This window comes from Gnatocerus cornutus, chromosome 2 (genome assembly GCF_029298725.1).
Source record: "Gnatocerus cornutus isolate USDA-ARS CGAHR chromosome 2, icGnaCorn1.1, whole genome shotgun sequence".
NCBI classification, from domain to species: Eukaryota; Metazoa; Arthropoda; class Insecta; order Coleoptera; family Tenebrionidae; genus Gnatocerus; species Gnatocerus cornutus.
Genome location: NC_142234.1, coordinates 14,886,877 through 14,907,884, shown reverse-complemented (window position 1 = coordinate 14,907,884; position 21,008 = coordinate 14,886,877). Strand labels below are relative to the sequence as shown.

Genomic DNA, 21,008 nt, shown 5'->3' with positions numbered 1-21,008 from the left:
TGCCAACATGTAAAGCAGACAGACAGCAGCCATTTTTAAAAGTTCAGCGAAAACTTACGTATCATTGAACTTTATTATTCAAAAAGTTGTCTCCATAAAACTGAATTTTTATGATAATCACAGGCGGAAGCAAGGCATAAACGTTAGATAAAACTAGTTTCAAATTCTGTCAACTGACGCGCTTTGTGTGGCTTTGGGGTCATGTTGGAGATACTTGTCAACCATAAAAATCTGGAAGACGTAATTTCCAGTTCCATAACGCCACTCTGGATAACATGACTGCAACGTATTTTAGCCACCAGGCAGTCGAGAAGTGCAATTGAAAACACTGTTCTATTTCTGACACTTGTAAGCGTATCATTTTATTACTCCACAAGTAAAAAATGATGCAGCTGAGATCAGTGATAAATGGTGGAGGCGCCGGCATAATAATGTTACGAGAAGATTCTGGAAGCTTCGAGCGCCAGCGCTGGAACGTTCCGTGTGCTACTAGAGTCGCCGTTTCTAGAAGGTCGCTGAGTCATAGGCGGAACTCCCGAATATTCTCGCAGCGCTCCAGCATTAGGCTAGTGGTAGGGGAATATCTGTATATAGGGGAGTAGTGATAGGATTGTAGATAGTCTAGTATTTGGAAATCCTGAAAAGTGTTGTAATTGTGAAGTACGAGAGTGTTCATAGTGCACAATAAAATTGTTATTGTTACAAGCGAGACTTTTGATTTTTCGGCCAACGTGACAACTGGTGTCAGAAAGTGGGATCCCGTCCAGCATTGTGATCGAGAAAATTCTGGAATTTTCGATCGGAAAATTCGTGACATTACCGGACTGTGACATTGTTACTTGATTGTGGACAATTTTTATGCCTGTTCAAACCAGACAGCAAGCCGCAGAAATGGAGGCGCTGCAAGAATTGATGGCTTCGATGATGGCGAAAATGGACACACAACAAAAATTGATTACGAATTTAGAAGAAAAAAGACAAAGAGAAAAACTGGAAGAAGAAGAACGAAGACAAAATGAAAAACATGAAACAGAAGAAAGAAGACAAAGAGAGAAACTAGAAGAGGAAGAAAGAAGACAAAGAGAGAAACTAGAAGAGGAAGAAAGAAGACAAAGAGAAAAACTAGAAGAGGAAGAAAGAAGACAAAGAGAGAATGCAGAAATCTTGAACCAGCTTAAAGATATGGAACAAAACATGAACGTAACTATTATGGTTAAAGTCGACGAAATTCAAAAAGAGGTAACAGAGCGGTTAGGAGGCGTTGAGGGAGAACTACAAGGCGTCAAAGAGGAAGTGAAAGATTTGGAGCGATTCAAACAGCAGGTGGAAGACGAGTTACTGCGCTTAAGGCGTCAAGTTCCAAATAGGACCGGCCTGACCACAACGAAAGAAATGAAACCCCCGACTTACGATGGGTCGACTTCACTGGATAATTACAAGCTGCAATTCGAAGTGGCGGCCAAACAAAATGGATGGTCGGAAGAAGAAAAATCCTCATTTCTGATAGTTTCCTTGAGAGGGGCGGCTCTGGACTTGCTAGAGACAATTCCAGGTCGAGACAAAGAGCGGTACGACCAGCTGATGGCAGCGTTAGAGGCCAGATTTGGAAACCAACACCTGCAGCAAGTATACGTCTCAGAGCTCAAGACGCGGCGGCAGAGAACTGGAGAGTCTCTGCAGGAATTTGAGGCAAGCGTCAAGCGCCTTGTTTTGCTCGCCTACCCTTCGGCTCCGGCGAATTTTGTGGAACAACTAGCTGTGGATACGTTCCTGCAAGGGATTCGAGATCCAGAAATACAAAGAACGGTCCGACTGGGCAGCTATCACTCCGCAAAAGAAGCTCTGGTGCGCGCTCTAGAGGTGGAAGCCGTTTTCAAGAGCTCTGTGAACGTCCCCGATTACCGACGAATTCGAGGTGTGGGTATTGACGAAGAAGAGGCAACACCTACCGCTTTCGTCACGAAAGCCGAGCTAAACGACATCCTCAAGGAAAACAGGGAGCTACGGATGGCACTGAAGCAGCGAACTAGCCAGACCTGCTATCGTTGCGGAAAACCAGGCCATTTTAAACGTGACTGTAGGGTTGTTCTTAGGAACGACCAGAACGGTCCCCAGTCACGTCCTCAGCAGTCGGAAAACTAAAGCCCAGCAGTGTCAAGGGGCACACACTGGCTGGGGAGAGCACAAGCCCCAAAGTTATTTCCGTTATGCGTTTGAAGAGGAATTTTGAGAGTTTGATAATTGAAGGAAGTGTGAATGGGAGAAAAGTGAAGATGACGGTCGACACCGGAGCCATGGTTTCCCTTGTGAGAAAGGACATGTTGGACAACAGGACATCTCTGGAAACAACGAGTGCTATTTTAAAAACAGTCACGGGAGATGTCGCCACAGTAAGTGCCGAGGCAGAGGTCACGGTCCAGTTGGGAGGTATGAAGTTTCGGCATCGGGTGCTGGTGGCAGGAATTGAGGATGAGATGATCCTGGGAATGGATGTTATTGGACGACATGGGATTTCCTTTAATCACAACGAGAAGATCCTCAAGATTGGAACCGAAAGCTTTGTGTTATCGACCCCAGAAGTAAAAGAAGATGGAGTGAAAGCGTTCGCCTGTGAAAATACTTGTGTGGATGGGAACAGCGAGAAAGTGATAAGTGTGCGTTTAGGAAGTAACTTTGGGAGCTGCGTTGGAATGATTGAACCAACTAGAGACATGACAAAACCAATTCTTGTTGGAAAGACACTAGTAAAAGTGACGAAAGAAATACCTGTGCGGGTGGCGAATATCAACCCTACTCCAGTCACGATCAAGAAGGGCGAACTAGTTGCTGTGTGTGTTCCGATCTCCAGAATAAGTGACGCACAGCCATCAAAGAAAAACGTGAAGACCGTGAAAAAGTTAAAGCTGGAGGTAGACACGAGTGACCTTTCTGAAGAAGAGGCTCTTAAAGCGCAGGCTTTCATCAAGAAGAATAAGGACGTGTTCGCCGTTGAAAATGAACCATTAGGAAGAACGAACATCGTTCAACACAGAATCAATACGGGCGACCATCAACCCATCAGACAGGCACCGAGAAGGTTACCGTGGGCGAAGCAAGAGCAGGCCGAACAGTTGGTAAAATCCATGCAAGAAGAAGGGATTATTGAAGAATCCAACAGTCCTTGGTCTTCGCCGGTTGTGCTCGTAACCAAGAAAGACGGTAGTACAAGATTCTGTGTGGATTACCGAAAACTCAACGATGTTACCAAGAAAGACAGTTTTCCATTACCCCGGATTGACGACACTCTCACAACTCTGTCAGGGTCGACGTGGTTCTCAACCTTAGACCTGAAGAGTGGATATTGGCAAGTGGGACTTCATCCCGAAGACAAGGAAAAGACAGCGTTCTCCACGGGAAGTGGCCTGTACCACTTTACGGTTATGCCTTTTGGGCTTTGCAACGCACCCGCTACATTCGAAAGACTAATGGAATGTGTGTTGCGAGGATTGACGTGGACAACTTGTCTGGTTTATTTAGACGACGTTATGGTCATGGGTAAAAACTTCGATGAACACCTGAAGAACCTTCAAGAAGTGGTAGACCGGTTTAGGGGTGCCAATTTAAAACTTAATCCGAAAAAGTGCCATCTATTTCGGAAGAAAGTGGAGTTTCTGGGGCATACGGTGTCATCTGAAGGAATCAAGACCTGCGAAGATAAGATTCAGGCGATTAAGGAATGGCCCAGACCCAAGGACAAGCACGATGTGAGAAGTTTTATTGGACTTTGCACGTATTATCGGCGGTTTGTAGAAGGTTTCGCCAACATTGCTGCACCTCTGCACAAACTAACGGAAGCAAAGGCATCATTCAACTGGACATCAGACTGCGAAAGCAGTTTCAAGCGGCTGAAGTTAGCTTTGTGCACTAGCCCGATTTTGAGCTACCCCAGGACTCATGGAAAGTTCGTCTTGGACACAGATGCCAGTAACATCGGCATTGGAGCGGTGTTATCGCAGGTGCAGGATGGAGAAGAGAGAGTGATCGAGTATTACAGCAAAGTGTTGAGCAAGCAAGAGAGAAATTACTGCGCTACAAGAAAGGAATTGCTGGCCGTTGTAAAATCCGTAGAGCATTTCCACAAATACTTGTTTGGCCACGAGTTCTTGATAAGGACTGATCATGCTGCCCTCACGTGGTTACTACAGATGAAAGACGCCGAAGGACAAGTGGCTAGGTGGATTGAGCGGCTGCAGCAATACCACTTCAAAATCAAACATCGACCAGGAAAGCAACACAATAACGCTGACGCTCTCTCTAGAAGACCTTGCAAGGATTGCAAGCAGTGCGCGAAGATTGAAGGGCCATTGCCGATAAACAGGATGGTTATCGGTTGTGATGATGACTGGACTACGGAGAATCTTCGGAAGGATCAACAGGCGGACCAGGAAATTGGGCCACTGCTGGAGTGGAAGGAAGCGGATAATGGAAGGCCGCGTTGGGAAGATGTCTCGGAAAAGAGTCCAGGGTTGAAGGCGATGTGGGCGCAGTGGGACTCACTGCGAGTAGAAAATGGGGTACTGAAAAGGGCTTGGGAAAGCGCAGACGGGAAGAAAGTAACCTCCCAGTTACTAGTGCCCAAGAATAGAGTTCCCCAAGTACTCAAGGAGGTCCATGACGGAACATCAGGCGCTCACTTCGGAGTGAACAAAACCTTAAGTAAGATTAGGCAGCGGTATTACTGGGTTGGCTGCCGGGAAGATGTCGAACGATGGTGTAGGAGATGTTCAGTTTGTGGGGCGAGCAAGGGACCTCGAACGCGAACTAAAGGAAGCATGAAACAATACAACGTGGGAGCCCCGTTCGAGAGAATCGCTCTAGATGTGGCCGGGCCATTTCCGAAGACTGACGACGGCAACAAGTACATCTTGGTTGTGCAGGATTATTTCAGTAAATGGCCGGAAGCGTATGCCCTTCCCAACCAAGAAGCCACAACAGTAGCTCGCGTCCTAGTGGATAATTTCTTCAGCAGGTTTGGAGTTCCACTCGAAATGCATTCCGATCAAGGAAGGAATTTTGAGTCTGGCGTTTTTCAAGAGATGTGTAAGCTGCTGGGAATTAGGAAGACTCGAACCACACCCTTGCACCCGCAATCCGACGGCATGGTCGAGAGATTCAACCAGACGATGGAGGAACACCTGTCCAAGGTAGTGGAAGAGCACCAGAGGGATTGGGATCGTCGACTGCCCTTGTTTATGATGGCCTACAGAGCTGCCATTCATGAAACCACGGGAGAAACACCAGCGAGGATTATCTTTGGAAGAGAGCTGCGTCTCCCTTGTGATCTTCTGCTTGGTTCGCCTGGGGCGGAACGAAAGGAAGTACCGCAATTCGTCGACAACCTGAGAGAGACCCTACTGGATACACACCACCTTGTGAGGCAGAGGATCAAAATGGCTAGTGACAGAATGCGGTCCAGATATAATGTGACGGCTAATCATGAAGGATTCAACGAGGGAGACTTGGTGTGGTTATTCAACCCTCGACGAAAGAAGGGCCTATCTCCGAAGTTGACACCTACATGGGAGGGACCGTATAAGGTGATCAAGAGGATCAACGACGTGGTGTATCGGATCCAACGCAGCGCCCGTTCAAAGATGAAAGTGGTTCATCTCAATAGACTTTGTAAATATCACGGAGAATCAGGTGTTTGGTCTGATCGGGACGATCAGAACTAAGAGGGGGGCAGTGTTACGAGAAGATTCTGGAAGCTTCGAGCGCCAGCGCTGGAACGTTCCGTGTGCTACTAGAGTCGCCGTTTCTAGAAGGTCGCTGAGTCATAGGCGGAACTCCCGAATATTCTCGCAGCGCTCCAGCATTAGGCTAGTGGTAGGGGAATATCTGTATATAGGGGAGTAGTGATAGGATTGTAGATAGTCTAGTATTTGGAAATCCTGAAAAGTGTTGTAATTGTGAAGTACGAGAGTGTTCATAGTGCACAATAAAATTGTTATTGTTACAAGCGAGACTTTTGATTTTTCGGCCAACGTGACAATAATTTTGCACGATAAGGTAAATTAGTGCCTAAAAAGTTCACTTCGTTAGTGGCCATTGTGGGTAACTTTTATAATTACTTTAAAGTCCTGAACAAGTGGACACTTTAATGCAGTTAGCGTTTGTTTAGCTTTTCGAGTTTGCTGTATGCACTACTAACAGTGACTAATTTTATTTACATTGCTAGAAAGAAGCTTAGCGTTGGGAAAATCGTGATTTATAAACGGTTTGTGGGCTATAATCCATTTTCAACTCAAATTAAAATCATTCTGTTATCGATTGATTCTATTTTTTGTAAAACATAAGAATTAATAATTTAGAACCCGAAGAATAACGAGTTTTCACATTAAAGGAAGTTCGAGATGCTTCCCAGATAATTTAATTGTACTACCTGATTTAAATTCCCCTTTAAAGGAAAAAACATTTGAATGGTTGATATCAAAGGGTGTTTTACTGTTTGACATTTCACCGTGACGAGCTCTACGACTTTTTCCCCGTTGTTCTTTGGTTGCCTCGTCGTTATCTATCAAGCAACGAAAAATCACAAAATCTTATTTGCAATTCAAGTTAGAACGGACACAAAAACCAACGTACCGGAATATGTTGTGCTTCTAAGTGAAAGTTGTAAACATCTTGCTGACACTGCCGGTCCAATTTATTCGGCTTTTTTCTCGAGCTGTGGTGAATTTCCGGCCACTCTTAAATTTCTCTTCATTTGAAACATTTTGGAAGAAAAGAATGAATACGTAAGAAGTTTCAGGTTTCACAAAGAGCTGGCCAGGGCGCCTTAGCTTTATGTCCGGAAAGTGAAATTCGATTTTAATTTCTACTCGTAAATGACTGCCAATCGGGGCAAGTCGGAGTGACGTGATGCAAATGAATCTCGCTCCTTATTGGTGGCTTTTCGGATAATCGATCAGCGTAAAGCCTCTAATTTGTTAATAAATAGATACGTAAAAAATTTAATTTATTTTATAGACATAGTCGCACCGTGCTAAAAGGAGATCCATTATAGCCATGAAATTAAATTTTCAACGCGATAAATAGTTTGGTAATTTGTTAAAATGCAAAACGATAAGTCAGTAATTTATTGCAAGAGCGTCCGTTCTCGATGCATCCATCACATTGGAAGTTTTTCGTTGTACAGGACGTGCTGACATGGAGTACAAGGATAAATTTTGAAATGGATGAATTATAGATAGCTGAACTATTTTTGAAATTCTGCAGGGGATTAGTTAGATTATTTTGGTTGAAACATTTCGGGGAAATGGCAATATGAAAACGTGATAAATTGATAGATTTAGTTGAATATTTGACGTGACAGGTTTTTTGATAATTCTGACTACGTACCTGCTGCAGACGGTACGATAATCGATTCTGAGTTGTGACGACGGTTATTTAAATACTCATATTAATTTATTATCAATCAAACTGAGTCTGCGATTTTTACATTTCGACTCTGCAAATATCCCTCTTTAAACCGATGGGTTTGGAAAGGACTGGACCTAATAATTTATGGGGGATGCCGGCGAGTCTGTCAAGAAGGTAGTGCTCTCCCAATCCACACTTCTTAACCCGAATTTAGGAAACCGGATGTCTTAAGAGCGATGAGGATGGAACTACAAACTAACAAGAACCGTACAACTTATATTGTCGAAATTCGTTAGTCGTACTCAGAATCACGTTCAGGGATTCTAAGGATTAGATTCAATATTTTGAAAGGCAACATTGGGGGCGTTTCGTGTCTGAGACGGGTGTTAATGACAGTAAATCGAATTTAAGTTGAAAAGGACGCCTCTGTTACATTGGCAAGGTTGGCGGATGCATTTCAAGCTAATGTTCTTCGTAGTATTGTTTCGGTATTCATTCATGCGTGTTTTGTTAACTTGAAGAACCCTTGTTGAAAGGATAAACTGCTAATATCAGCAACAAGTATGGGAGATGTTTTTTGGCTGGAAACTGTTTAAATGGAAACTGATTCTTTTGCTCTGTGATTGTTTTTTTCTTGAACTCTGAAAAGTCTATTTATAGCGCACAACTTCTTTTAGAATACGAAATTAGACTAGATAAACAAATCGAAATTACGTTGAAAGTCTCGTTTTATATTAATCTAATTATAAATTGAAGCTATTGAATACAAACAAGAGAATGCTTTGTCAAGTTTAAATATCGTTGTGTAGGTTTTACTATTATGTTCAGATGAATTAACACACATTCTAATGACGTCAATTTAGGTAGTTATGAATGAAGTAGTGAGGCTATTGAGAAAGATTAATACCTTAGCGAATGATTAACGAGGTAAACCATAATCAATGCATTTTTTAGTGTCGCTAGAAGCTCTGGAACTAGATTTTATTTTCATTAAACGGATCAATAACTTCAGTTTACGTTAAATTTCCAATCTCTCTTGTTTGAATTTGGAAGTTGAGCGCAAAGAAAATATTGAATTAGTTAATAACACGACGAAATCTACGCCGAATTGATTGAATAATAATTCAGATTCACTTATTTTGATTAAAATCTTATTAAACTTCATTATTGTTAGTGCCTTGCTAATAAAATTAAATTTCCGGAACATTTTAATCCATAATTGCGTCGGCGAGGTTCACTGGTAATTCCAGTAAGCGGGGTCCAACTATCACTTTTTTGTGCAATCCTTTCAGTTAATTTATTGAAAGCAAATCCGCCGGTGTGCATTTCCAGTTGCACACAATCTTTTTAAAGTATTAAACTAATGCTATTTACGAGCATATGCACGTTTCCAATTAAGGAAGTGCAGAGCATACGAAGGTACAGAAAGCCAAGTTCAATTAGATTAGAATTAGATCGCTCGTGTTAAAAGCAACGATCTTATGTTCTGGTTAAATCCAAAGTAAATTATTTGAGGAAAAGGAATGTTGGTGTACGCGAGCTTAAAATTGTCTCGTTCCTTTTACTTCGTGCTAAAGGGCCTTCGGCGTTGGCGGCTGTGGCAGTTCTTGTGTCTTCTCAAAAAGAAAATTACCGAGAAGATCGTTCAAGTTCTTTCATTGTAGAATCACCTCACTAATTCTTTGTCGTGTGCGAGTTCTCAATCTTGTTAACGTGCGATAAAAGAAATAACATGCAAGCGGTAAACTTGTTAAAAAATGATACGAGCTTGATGTGGTGCTGGTTTGCCGGGAATTACACGTTTTTGTCACGAAGAAATAATTTTCAAGTCGTGGCTTTTATAAGTTAGCTTTGTAGTCTCCTTTGAGGTCAAAAGTTAATAAAATGAAACATACTCCAAAGTTAACTGCAGGAGAAGTGTGCACGGAATTTTAAGTGGTACTAACAGAGTTGGAATAAGTTAAGTCGTATTGCATCGTTCGAAGAAAATTGCTAGTACCCCCAAATTACTTTTTATCTTTCTCGGAATTAAATGAACTATTATTGAAATAGCGGTACTTTAGCTTAATGTTATTAGCTTTCAAAAGAGAGCTTATTTCATAATGTTTTTTTTTCTACTCACACTAGCGTAAGTAGGCATTTTTGCACAGACTACTTGCCTTGTAAGTGTGTTATTACTTATTAAGCACGCCGTGCATAAGGACTAGGGAGAACAAATCGCACGGGTAAAACGCACGGCCCGTTTAGGGGAATTTTTTGAGTTGGCAACATAGCAATGACAAATTGGCATCTTTTGCCATCTCTGATGTACATATAATAACTTATGTTTACTCCAAAAAATAACCGAGATATCGATATCAGAAGTAGTTTGGCATAGTTTTTTAGTCATGAATTTTCGCGAAAAATTGCAACTTTCGACTGTAGAAAAATCAAAGAACTGTTTCTTATGTAAAAAATCGCGAGAAAACCGCATTTCAATATCTGAAATAGTTTTCGAGATATCGAGCAGGAATTGTTTCGAACTTTGAAGGTTCGAAACAATTCCTGCTCGATATCTCGAAAACTATTCAAACTATTCAAAAAATTCAAACGACCATACCTCAGTTATTTGATAACGAAAATTGAAAATTCTTATGTTTTTGGATTCAGCATGATATTCTGCGTGAAATGAGCTCAAATTTGTTGAGTTTGCTTAATAAATAAACGAGGTATTGGCCAAAAACTGTTTTGGAGAAGTCATTTTGGGGTGATTTTCAATTAATATTTTCAAAATGAACACGACGTTTAATAGCTTTGAATTATACATCAGTCGAAAGAGGAGCTCGAAATCTATCTAGTGGCCAAATTTGAGATTGATCGGACAAATAGTTTACAAGCTATGGCCAAAAATAAAAAAAATGAAAAATTTTCATCGTTTGGGTCGGAATTTTTTTTCGGGAAAAATCGACTATTGAATTTTGGTCTTTTGAGAACATTTTCTAACGTAAAATGAGCCGAGAAAAAGAATGGCGTAAACCGCATCTCAATATCTCAAATAGTTTCCGAGATATTTAACTTTAAAAATTACGAAAAATAAAAATCAACTTTCCGAAACTTTGATCGGCCATACCTTAGTTATTTGTTGTCGAATCTGAATTTAAATCCCAGATTTGGAATCTGCGGAAAATTCTGCGTACACTGATGTATAATAACTTAAGTTTACTCGAAAAAATAAGCGAGTTGTCGATATTTCATTTGAGCGTGAAGCGTAAAACAGTTATGAGTGGATAATTTCTGTTACGTAAAACTATTTCCAAATAAGCCATCTATTTGACTGTAGCCAATTTTTCAATAATAACAATCGCATTTTCCGATAATTTCCCTTCCAGTTCATCAAATTACACGCTTCCGGTCCATTTTTTCCAGAAAAAGTCGAATGTCGGCGTCCGCGCCGAATAAATCACGTATTGGTTTTTATCCCGTGTTTGACCCCGTTTGCATGAACGTAAAATATGGATGTAAATATGTACTGAATAAGGTATAAATTCGAAAACGGGGGCGTGTTTGCTCATTTGTCGGAACATGTTGGCGCAGTGTTCTCGAGCTCGCCGGGCTACTAATCAGTTTTCATTAAATCGCCAATTACAGACACTAAATGAAGAAATTAGAGCCGCTACGGTCTGGTGAAGAAGGGAATCTTTAAATGGAAAAGGGTTCATTTCTCAGTAATTTAGGATTCGGGTATGTGCGGGCGCATTGTTTAAAAGTTAAACCACAACAGATAAATATTTAGGCTGGGAGCGAGATGCTTAGCAAACGCCATTTTCCGTAATGCGTTTAATTTTTACTGGCCCTTTGGGTTGATGAAGATAATTATTTCGTCTAGCATGTCGGTCTATTGCGGAAAGTTAGTGCAGAGAGTTTGTTCTGCTATTTTAAATTAATGCTGCGCGTGGAGCTGGGTTTGCATGACTTTTAGTTAACTTAATCTCCTGGTTAATTTGCTTTGAGAATACAACGGCGTGCAGATTCGCAAATTTCAAAACTTAAAATCTAGCTTTGTCGATTACAGGATAAGAAAGTCTTCAGACATGTATAACGCCGAGATTACATCAATTTTGCAGTCCAACAAATTTGAATTTCTTGCAATAATTGAATCGACTTATCGGTGCTTTGTAAAAGTTTATGCATAATGCATTCTAGCTCCCCAAATCTCTCCATCTGCAGCGGAAACATGGGATTTATGCTTCTTTGATATGAATTTTGAGATATTCTTTTATAATGGATGTCATTATGTAAAACCGGACGAAGAGAAGAAAATTTTTCAAGGATCTCCTGGGGTTAACTAACGTTGCATACAAGAAGCCCTTCCATTCATTGCGTAAATCTGGTGCACTCAAGTTTGAGACAGAAAGGATTTTCTTGCCAGCCGACAAATGGCAAAGTTTCTCTATAGCTAGCCTGCCATCGCTTATCAGTGGTTTTGTTTTGGGAAAATGACAGTAAATTTGAAACAATCAACAATTTTAGTACTTGGCGTTAAAATGGTGGAGGCGCCGGGCCAATCGGAAAATTTTTGCAAACGGCCCTGAAGTTCAACGATTGACCATTCCGCAAAAACGACCAAATGGATTTGTCTCAAATCGAGCGTTTAAACGACATTTCAAACTTATCACGCCCGCCCATCCTGCTAAGTGCAGTTTTTGATGGTTCTAACGACGTCACCGGCAATAACGTTACTCGGAATCACTTCGGCCATCAACTCGGGACGAAAATGATCAAAAAAACAACGTTATCTTCAGAGGTACAATACACTCGTTTCCTGCGTCGTCGTTTGTAATTTTAGGTTGATTGGTGGAGCCCACAAAAATGACAATTACTGTCTGGAGCAGATCCGTTACGCTCATAGATTATGGTTCTTAAGAGAAGATTTCATATCTTTTAGCTAAATTTATATGCTTGGGGAAATACATTTCGAGTTAGTAATCAAGCAGAATTAGGATGAAAAAGTATAAACGACGCGACGGCGACGATGAGAGCGAGTTATTGAAGCGTTAAAGAGAAATTTATGGTTTTTGAAAATTGATTGTGTACTCTAACTTCAAACACTGAAATTTCAGTAGATAACACGAGCTCAATTTTACACTAAACTTGGTCGGGATCAAATTTTTACATAAATGTGTTTTGAGGCCACAGAGGGCGCCCAGTAGTCTGGCACGAAACCTCAGAATCACGTAGAGCCAAAAGAAACAAAGAAAAATTAATAGGACAAGGATCTGCCAAATTGGATTGCCGTGGATGTTTTTCAAAGCTAGAACGCACATTTCTTATAACACGTAATTTATTTCACTTTTCTATTCTAGAGCGGCTCCTTAATTATGAAAAACAGCAACCACTTTCATTTCTGCAGTGGAATTGAACGTAGCACACCCAGTCGAGATAGGGGTGCGGTAGCGAACTTATTAATCGTAAATTCTCCACCTCTTCAATTCGTGCCTACAGGAATTGAACGTTGCCGTCAGCTCAAAATTGTATGTTTGATTTATTCGGCAGGTTCCTGTGGGAATATGAATGCGGTCTCCAGATTGGAAATTTACTGTGATGTAAAGATGAAACTTCTTGTCCAACAAACCGCGCATTTGAAACACTCATCGTGTTGATCTATTACGCGGATATCTACTCAAGCTTGTAATTTTGAGATAAAGATGAAAATCCTTTTCGTTGAAATGGAAAGCGAGAAGGCAAGGATTCGATGGATTTTTAATCGGGTCACGGGCAAAACGAGAAGAGCACTACGACGTCCTTTGTATATCTCTTCTGTTTTCACGGAACGCACTTGAGTGTTTTCCAAGCACAGAGTTGTGTGTAAAACATTATCTATTGATTTCGGGGTGTCGCCTTTTTGAATGAATATTGAATAAACTAAATCAATCATGAAGCTCTCGATCGATCACATTCTGTTATAGAATAATATTTTCTTTGTTCTTTTGGATTGATTTGTGAGGATATTCCCTGAGGATATGATCTGTCAATATCCCATTGGAGCAAAAGATCGCCCGCTGATTTCAAATAAAGATGTTGTTTACCGCCCCGTAGCACATAAAGTAGAAACATTGCACGTAATTTCGTCTGACCCAGTTTCGTTTAATCTTACTTCCACTTTTATTAGACTTATTCCGAAATGTGTATTCTGTTCGAATTCGTGACCGTGAAAGTAGGGATGGTAAAGGAATAAACTCTTAACTATACAGGCAATTGGGAGATATAAAACCTATCAGTTATGTTTGTGTTTTCTTTTTATGATTTTTTCTTCACTCTAATCATTAATCAATATTCGTCAGTTTTGTCTCGCGTAAGCTTTTTCTGCGTATTATGTGGGGGTTATTCAAGACCTAAAAAATCCATTTTCATCCCTTCACAATCCTCGGAGTCTCATTACCGCGGTAAACCCAAGTAAAAAAGTTTCAGCCTTCCCATTCACTTCGAGGCTTTGAATTGTCTTGGGGCTGGGAATAAAACATCTTTGACGGTTTGATTGTAAACAAATTTATGACATACTTTTAATTAATGATGGATTAAATTAAATTTTGAAACTCTTCCACCAAATTGCTTTTCACTCTATCTCGAATGAAGTAAATAGAAACGTCGAGAACAGAGTTCTCTACTTTAAAGTGTTTGTGAAGTTTACTTCTTCATCAATAAAAGAATGAACAGTTGCAGGATGTGGGCAGTCTTGAATTTTCTTCAGCAGAACGTTTACTGTAAATCAATCAGAGTTGTCACATTGGAGAATTTTTGTTTTTTCGGGTTGGTGCCTCAAAACGAGAGAACTTTAAATTGTTTTCCGGTGGCGCGAGGGAGACTTTTGAACTTACTTCAACGTTCATTACGTCTTATTCGGATTTTCTAATGGTATTGTCTGTGGAAGAAGTTTACGAATCATGTTTTATATTAAGCAGAAACTAAATAAATCACATTGTTTTATAAGAGGATTTTTGTTTCTCAAATTTTGCTTGAATAAGTTTGATATTCTCTTTTCAGAGTTTTGTTTATTTATGTTATGATTAATCAATGATTTTGTTGTCTAACATTGTTCCGCATTAAACCATGGTGTGATGCCTGATGTATCTATGTGGTATTTAGTGGTAACCATTTGACGAGCATCGTTATGTATAGTTCAGCCAAGTTGGTCTGAGCCACCATAAAAGCATAAAAATTTGCGGGCTACCGCAACGGGACAGCTTCAAAAGATTCTCAAGTGCACGTAATGAGGGTTTATTTGCTCAAGTTTGCACCCTGCGATAAGAACAGCATCCCTAAACAGGCCAGATGTCTTGTCATAAGTGACAAAATACCGCAAACTGTCCGGGTGCGGTTGCCGTCTAATTTTTATGATTTTATGGTGGCTCAGGCCAACTTGGCTGAACTATACTGTCAACTGCAAACGTTATTCGACAATAAACCATTTATTGACCAACAAATCATCACACCACAATTAGCAGGCACTGTTTGTCACCATTTTGCTTAATTTTGGTGAATTTTTAATTATAAATGTTCAAACAAAAAATTAAGCAGTTTGGAAATGGAAATGATATGAGGCATGAATTTATTGATTACAGTGTAGGTATAATTTTGCAGATTTTTTTGGAATGTTTTGTAAACGTCTGTCAGAGGGAAAATTGATTTTATTAATAAAGAGAGGTAAATGGGATATACAACGAAAATAAATTACTTACACACGGGTCATCAGACATTGAACTTTTATTTAATTTCGTTTTCCTGCTTCATTTTGTCCGGTATTTGTGGGTGGAAGTAATTTGGTTACGTAACGTTTCATTCTCGGTTTTTCAAAATTTATTATTTACAAGTGTATATTTTCTGGTAAAGTTTTATTTTAGAATAAACTCAAAATCCGAAAACTTCTACTTCCATTAAATAAAAAAAATTAAAATTGGCACTTTTACGGATAAAAAACAATGGAATGAAATTAATTTATTTTATTTAGTGTACTAAATTACTTAATTTTAGAACGAGAAGTAGGAGTTTCGTCCAGAGATATAATACTCTATATCCAAACAATCTAAGCTAATTTCTACGGGGAATAATTCTGAATATCTAAAACTTTACTCAGCACATCCAGACCTCAATTTCGTTGTTTGTGCGTTTTTTGTAATCAACATCCAATGAATTCATTCTTTTTTGGCATGACTTTTAATTAGCTTAGAAATGTATCCAATTAACAACAGTTTTGGACGTCCAGCCAATAAATGAAAAGTTACGGTCGAGCTGGTTGTTTGGGTGCGTTTTTTTGTTATAAAAACTACTTTGATAAGAACAATGTGGGCCAATCAATGCATTCTTTGTTGGGTTCTAATTCGAATTCAATCACATTCTCCATTTTGTTGTGAAGAATGGGCGGATCTTCAAATGAAAATGGTTAAAACGTCTCGTTTGCCTTAGAAGTTTGTAATTGGGCACTATTAACTAACCTTCATTACTGTAAATTTTAGTTTCCAAAATTTGTGTTTTTTGCTCTAGAATTTTATAGTTAATTGGATACGGATCTTTTTAATTTTATTTGCAGATATTTAAAAATTGCATAGTGGAAACTTAATTGTAAACTTGCAGAATTAAAAGTTCTATCGTCGGCTTAAAAAGTCATCGTTGCGTTGCGTTTTATCCAAAAATGGACATTCAGTACCTAAATAGAAGAGAATGAAAATTTACTAAATTACAGGATTTTACAATTACAGTGCTGGATCAATGGTGTTCGTTCTATAATTAGAATATATTGAAACTCGTACGCGTTTTTCAAGACAAACTTTATGAAAACTATCACCAACTTCATTACCTATTGTCCTAAATTATTTTCTCAAGCAGCTTAAAGCAACGTGATTTGAATGTCAAACGCCAGTGTTAGCAACTAGTCTTAAGACAACTTTAATAATGTTGATTTAGGCGTCGCGCCATGTTGACTTATTCCGGTGTTTGTGCCCTTAAGATAACACTTGATCATAAAATTAGCATCAAGGTATCAAACTTTGCAAAATGTCCAACTAATTGTGCCGTTTTTCAGATTTCATCCCTTGTAGAACAACATGGTACCGTCGGAGCCTTACGTCCCTCAGCAGTGGCCCGCGTGGGCCAAGCCGTTAACATGGCTGTCGAACGTTTCGTCACCGTCGGTGAAGCGATCGCCGACGATTATCATGAAGTTCGACAAGGCATGTACGAAGCTTGCAAGGAGGCGCGCCAAGCTGGTAAATCTAATTTTTCTTTTTACATTTGCACGTGTCTGTTGACCTGAATCATTCCTTGCCGGTCAACGAGCGACAACGATATTATTTTCCGACTCCCACAGGTTTTCATTCCCGCAGAGTATCGTCCATAAATGAACTGAATCGGGTAATCTAACGACAGAGTTATAACTTATTGGTGGTGGAAATTGCTGATTATTTCAATTTGTTTTTTATTGCGGTAGTGAATTTAAGTGCATTAAAGTTTGATGGGTTTTTGTTTATGCTAGACCGTGATTTCATTTGCTGTTAACGTGGGCAGATATGGGGAAACTACTTTTTAATGGAGGCTAGCAGATTTCAAATATAACAGGCAAATTCTATAGAACAGGACGTGGGATGGAAAGCGAACAAAAGTTAATTGAATGAAACTCACACGAGTTTGTATTTTATTCGTTATACTTAGTTACACTGATAGTGGGATTGTTTGGATAGTGAAGCACTGGCAGTATGCACTCCAAATATTAACAAATTGTAGAAATGAGAAAATGTCACGATTTTCTTTAAACGGTTTATACACGACAGTTTTAAAGAATATTAATTCAAATTGACAGTTTAACAATCTGCATGGAGTTAAAAGGAACGAGCAATTCATATTTTGTCATTGAAATGTCGCGTGACACGACATTTTTCGATTTATTTTATAATTGAGTATACCACTAATGTAATTCGAATTTGCATAGTAATGAACTGATGTCTTATACTTGCCGTGACATTATTGGCTTTGTTACGGTGTCAGCACTAAAAAGGGGAAAATATGTGACAAAATTGACGATTTTTTCTTGCTTTAAACACTCGGATCGAACTTTCCGGTCAAAATTGTTCTCCAGGCAGACCCTGAAGTTTTTCTTAATATGTTATACCTACTTATCCACTAAAATTTTCAGCTTTTTTTTTAGTTTTTTTTCACATTTTTCATTAGAACTTTAGTTTTTCATATATTTTTTTATTAGACTTTTACATTTTATCTTTAAAGATTATTTTAAATTCCACAGTTTTCCCGATCTTCCAAATTGTTCAGGTGGAAATCCTGTAGATCTTTTGAAGAATCCTTTAGATTTATTGATCCTTTAGATATTTAAGAATTAATCTTTCAAATTTCTCTCAAATAATTAATCTTTAAATTCTGCTGGTTTTTCTGATTATAAATCCGCCCTTTGTAAGTAATTATTACCTGCTTACAATTATCTGATTGCCATCGTTAAATTTAATATCTTCTGCAAATTTAATTTCTTGCTGTTTGTTCTGTGTGAGTAAAGAAACAGCTCAGTTTTACTACAAATCGTATTTTAAGTCTGTTCCGCATTAGTGTAAGCAGGTCAACAGTGCTGCAATATAAAGGAGTAACTTCGTGGAGGAAAATGACTATACCATCAACTGAAATAACACTCGCTGTCATCAAATATTACTTACATCGTGTTATTTAGCGCGACATTAGCTTTGTTATTACAAGCAGCACTAAGTTTTTTGAGATTTATGTCTCTGGCGAATTTTTAAACAAAGCGTAACTAGACTTTTAATTATATAAAAATTTCTGAGACGACAAATAAAACGGAAGAAAAACACAAAAACTGTCACCGTTTAAAGTGCCGTCTAGACTCGCTCATGACAGATTATTTCAAGAATCCTCTCTTATCATTATCGTTGAAAACCCTAATTTTTCATGAAATTTTAATCGAGGCCGTGAAACGTCATCTTTATTGAACAAGTTCTGTGCGCTCGTGCAGAGAAAGATGGTATAAAATGTTTGATAAGTTTTTTCCTGAATAAGAAAATTGCTTACTTTGCACCCCTTTTCAAAAGGATAAATGTTTACCTATTGCAAATTTGTTCGGGAGTCACGTTTACCCACCAAAGCTACACCATTGGGGGAGTTTTTGGGTTGAAGTAGGGGGTTTAAATGGATTTTTAGGGGGTGAAATGATGAGTTTTAATTTCCAATGAAGAATTTAAATCGTATTTTATTACAAGGAAGTAAAATATGTGGTCCGTTGTTCAGTAGAGAGAACTTACTGTAATAAGAATTGATTTTAGTAATATGCTGTAATAACTAAGTGGCGTGACTGTATAAAATGTGTTGTCAGCATTTAATAAAAGACCGACCTTTGAAGAAATGATCCGAGTCTATTTAATCGGTTAGTATTTATTACCTTTTCATTTGGATTGATAGCACTATCTTTGGCGTACTGTCATCGATTGTGCTCCCTATTTTACAAATTAATCGGCATTTGAATCTGAAACACGAATATGGAGGCATAACGAGTGAACACACGAACAGTACGAATACTAATCCTGAATAATCGCATTAAAACTTGTCATTTTCATTCGTTGTAGAATTTTTCACCGACATGTTTATGTTCCCATATAATACTTTGGAGCGTCCTTTTTATTTTCTCGATTCTTCTTGTTGACTCGCGATTTATTCGACGTTAAAGCTGCCATTTTTCGTCTTGCATAAAACACTCTCTTTGTAGGAATTAATCCGAAATGAAGTGGGCGTTTTAATTGTAATTTATTCTTTCCTTAACGTAGCATCTTACAACTAAGCTCGCGGAAACGGTTTCGGTCATGAAGGAGGATTAAGTTAAATTTCAGCAATTTCTCCGCGGTCCGCTGAATGCTTCCTCGTCTTTCTCTATTCCACGTCTGTTTTTGTGTGTTCGATTTGCTTGGAGTCTTTTTGTCCTGAGGGTGCCTTTTGAAGTATTTACGTCAGGGTGTCTTCTCAGTGATAAATAACAGTGCAAACTTGTAAATTTCCGGCAACGGGTTTTATAACTTCCACGGCCATTTTGGCAAACAAACGGCCGAGCGGGCGGAATGGAAATTCTGTTTGTTTTCAATTTCTTCAGCGGCATGTTCCATTAAGTTATTGATACTTTCCGAATGTGGAGGTCTTACTTACAATTTATTTCCTTAGCTAAGTGACAAGATCTTCAAACAAATTGGATGGAATGGTTGTTTTTTCTGTCGACTGTTAGCTAAATTGAATGCAAGCAAAATAAATTTTCTTTTCTAAAGCTGTTATTCGATTTCAGAGCTGAATTTGTCTTCTGGGATTTGTTTGTGACTTTTCTGTTACAATTCTAGCGATTTCAATCTTTCAGAAAGAAGGAAGGTCTCGTAGTTTACAAAGACGTCTATAACTTTTCAATTGTGGAGCGCCGACCCAATGTTTTTCAACTTTTTCTGCCGATAACAGCTGGGCGGGAATGCCAAAATCGTGGAAAGTTTTTCTAATTTGAAAGCAAATTAACTTTTTATTTGACATTATAACTTCCATAAAGTTAAAGAATCTGTATATGAGCAGCTTCTTTCATATTGCAGGTGGGGTAATTGAACAAATCTGCGAGGAAACCGACGAAGAGGTCTTGCCAGACCGAGCGACGTTAGTTCGAGCGGCTAGATGTCTACTGGGAGCCATCACTCGTGTTCTTCTTTTAGCTGACATTGTGGTAGTAAAGCAGCTGCTTCTTGCAAAAGATAAGGTTATAAAAATCTTATTTATTTTCCATTACCTAACCGTCATGTCGCAGGTTTCTCATAGCTTGGATCGATTAGAATCAGTCAACAATTTTACCGAGTTCGTAAAAGCGTTCAGTCAATTCGGTGCAGAAATGGTCGAATTAGCCCATTTAACGGGTGACAGGCAGAATGACTTGAAGGATGAGCGCAGGAGGGCACAGATGGCCGCAGCCAGGCAGGTTCTGGAGAGATCGACGATGATGTTGCTCACTTCTAGTAAGGTGAGTGAGATGTCGATTTATTTGAGGATTTCAGGCGGTTTGATTGATTATTCCCGATAACAGAAGTGAAATATGTATCCTTAGCATCGTCCACTGAGTTTATTATGTTTCCAGACGTGTCTGCGCCATCCAGACTGTAGCTCTTCGAGGGAGAATCGTGACACCGTTTTTTGCCAAATGCGAAGAGCAATGGATTTGATACATTTCGTCGTTAAGGATGGGGTTCTGAACTCAAGTGACTCGACTCGGACCACTCATGGAGAGGAATTGGAGAACGACAGAGGGAGTGCTTATGCCTGCATGAAGCATCTGCAACATCTACTGGAGTTAAATAAAGTTACAATGGGTAATAATAGTCTGGGAGAGCAGATTATTGCGCGCTTTGTGCTCTCAAAGATGTCATTTGTGAAATTCTCATAGCAGCTGGAAACACTTTTTTGTGATATATTTTGTAATTTTCCTCAAATTGCAACACATTTCTGGAGCAAACTAGCTGACAATGAAATCGTGCGCGATTAAACGTTTTGTTTGCAACACACGTTGTCGTAATAAACCTCGTCAGAGTCACTGAAATTTGGTAATGTTT

General features: G+C 39.2%; 1 protein-coding gene across 5 annotated transcripts in view; it reads left to right on the top strand.

The window, feature by feature from the left end:
* alpha-Catr (alpha-catenin related) overlaps nucleotides 1-21,008 on the top strand; it is a 42,117-nt gene that overhangs the window by 16,263 nt on the left and 4,846 nt on the right. For all 5 annotated transcript variants that reach the window (XM_088029808.1, XM_088029806.1, XM_088029811.1 and 2 more), the window contains 4 exons: nucleotides 16,457-16,640; nucleotides 20,004-20,164; nucleotides 20,213-20,422; nucleotides 20,537-20,768. In XM_088029808.1, the coding sequence (XP_087885934.1) occupies nucleotides 16,457-16,640; nucleotides 20,004-20,164; nucleotides 20,213-20,422; nucleotides 20,537-20,768 (787 nt within the window). The remainder of the gene's footprint in view (nucleotides 1-16,456; nucleotides 16,641-20,003; nucleotides 20,165-20,212; nucleotides 20,423-20,536; nucleotides 20,769-21,008) is intronic.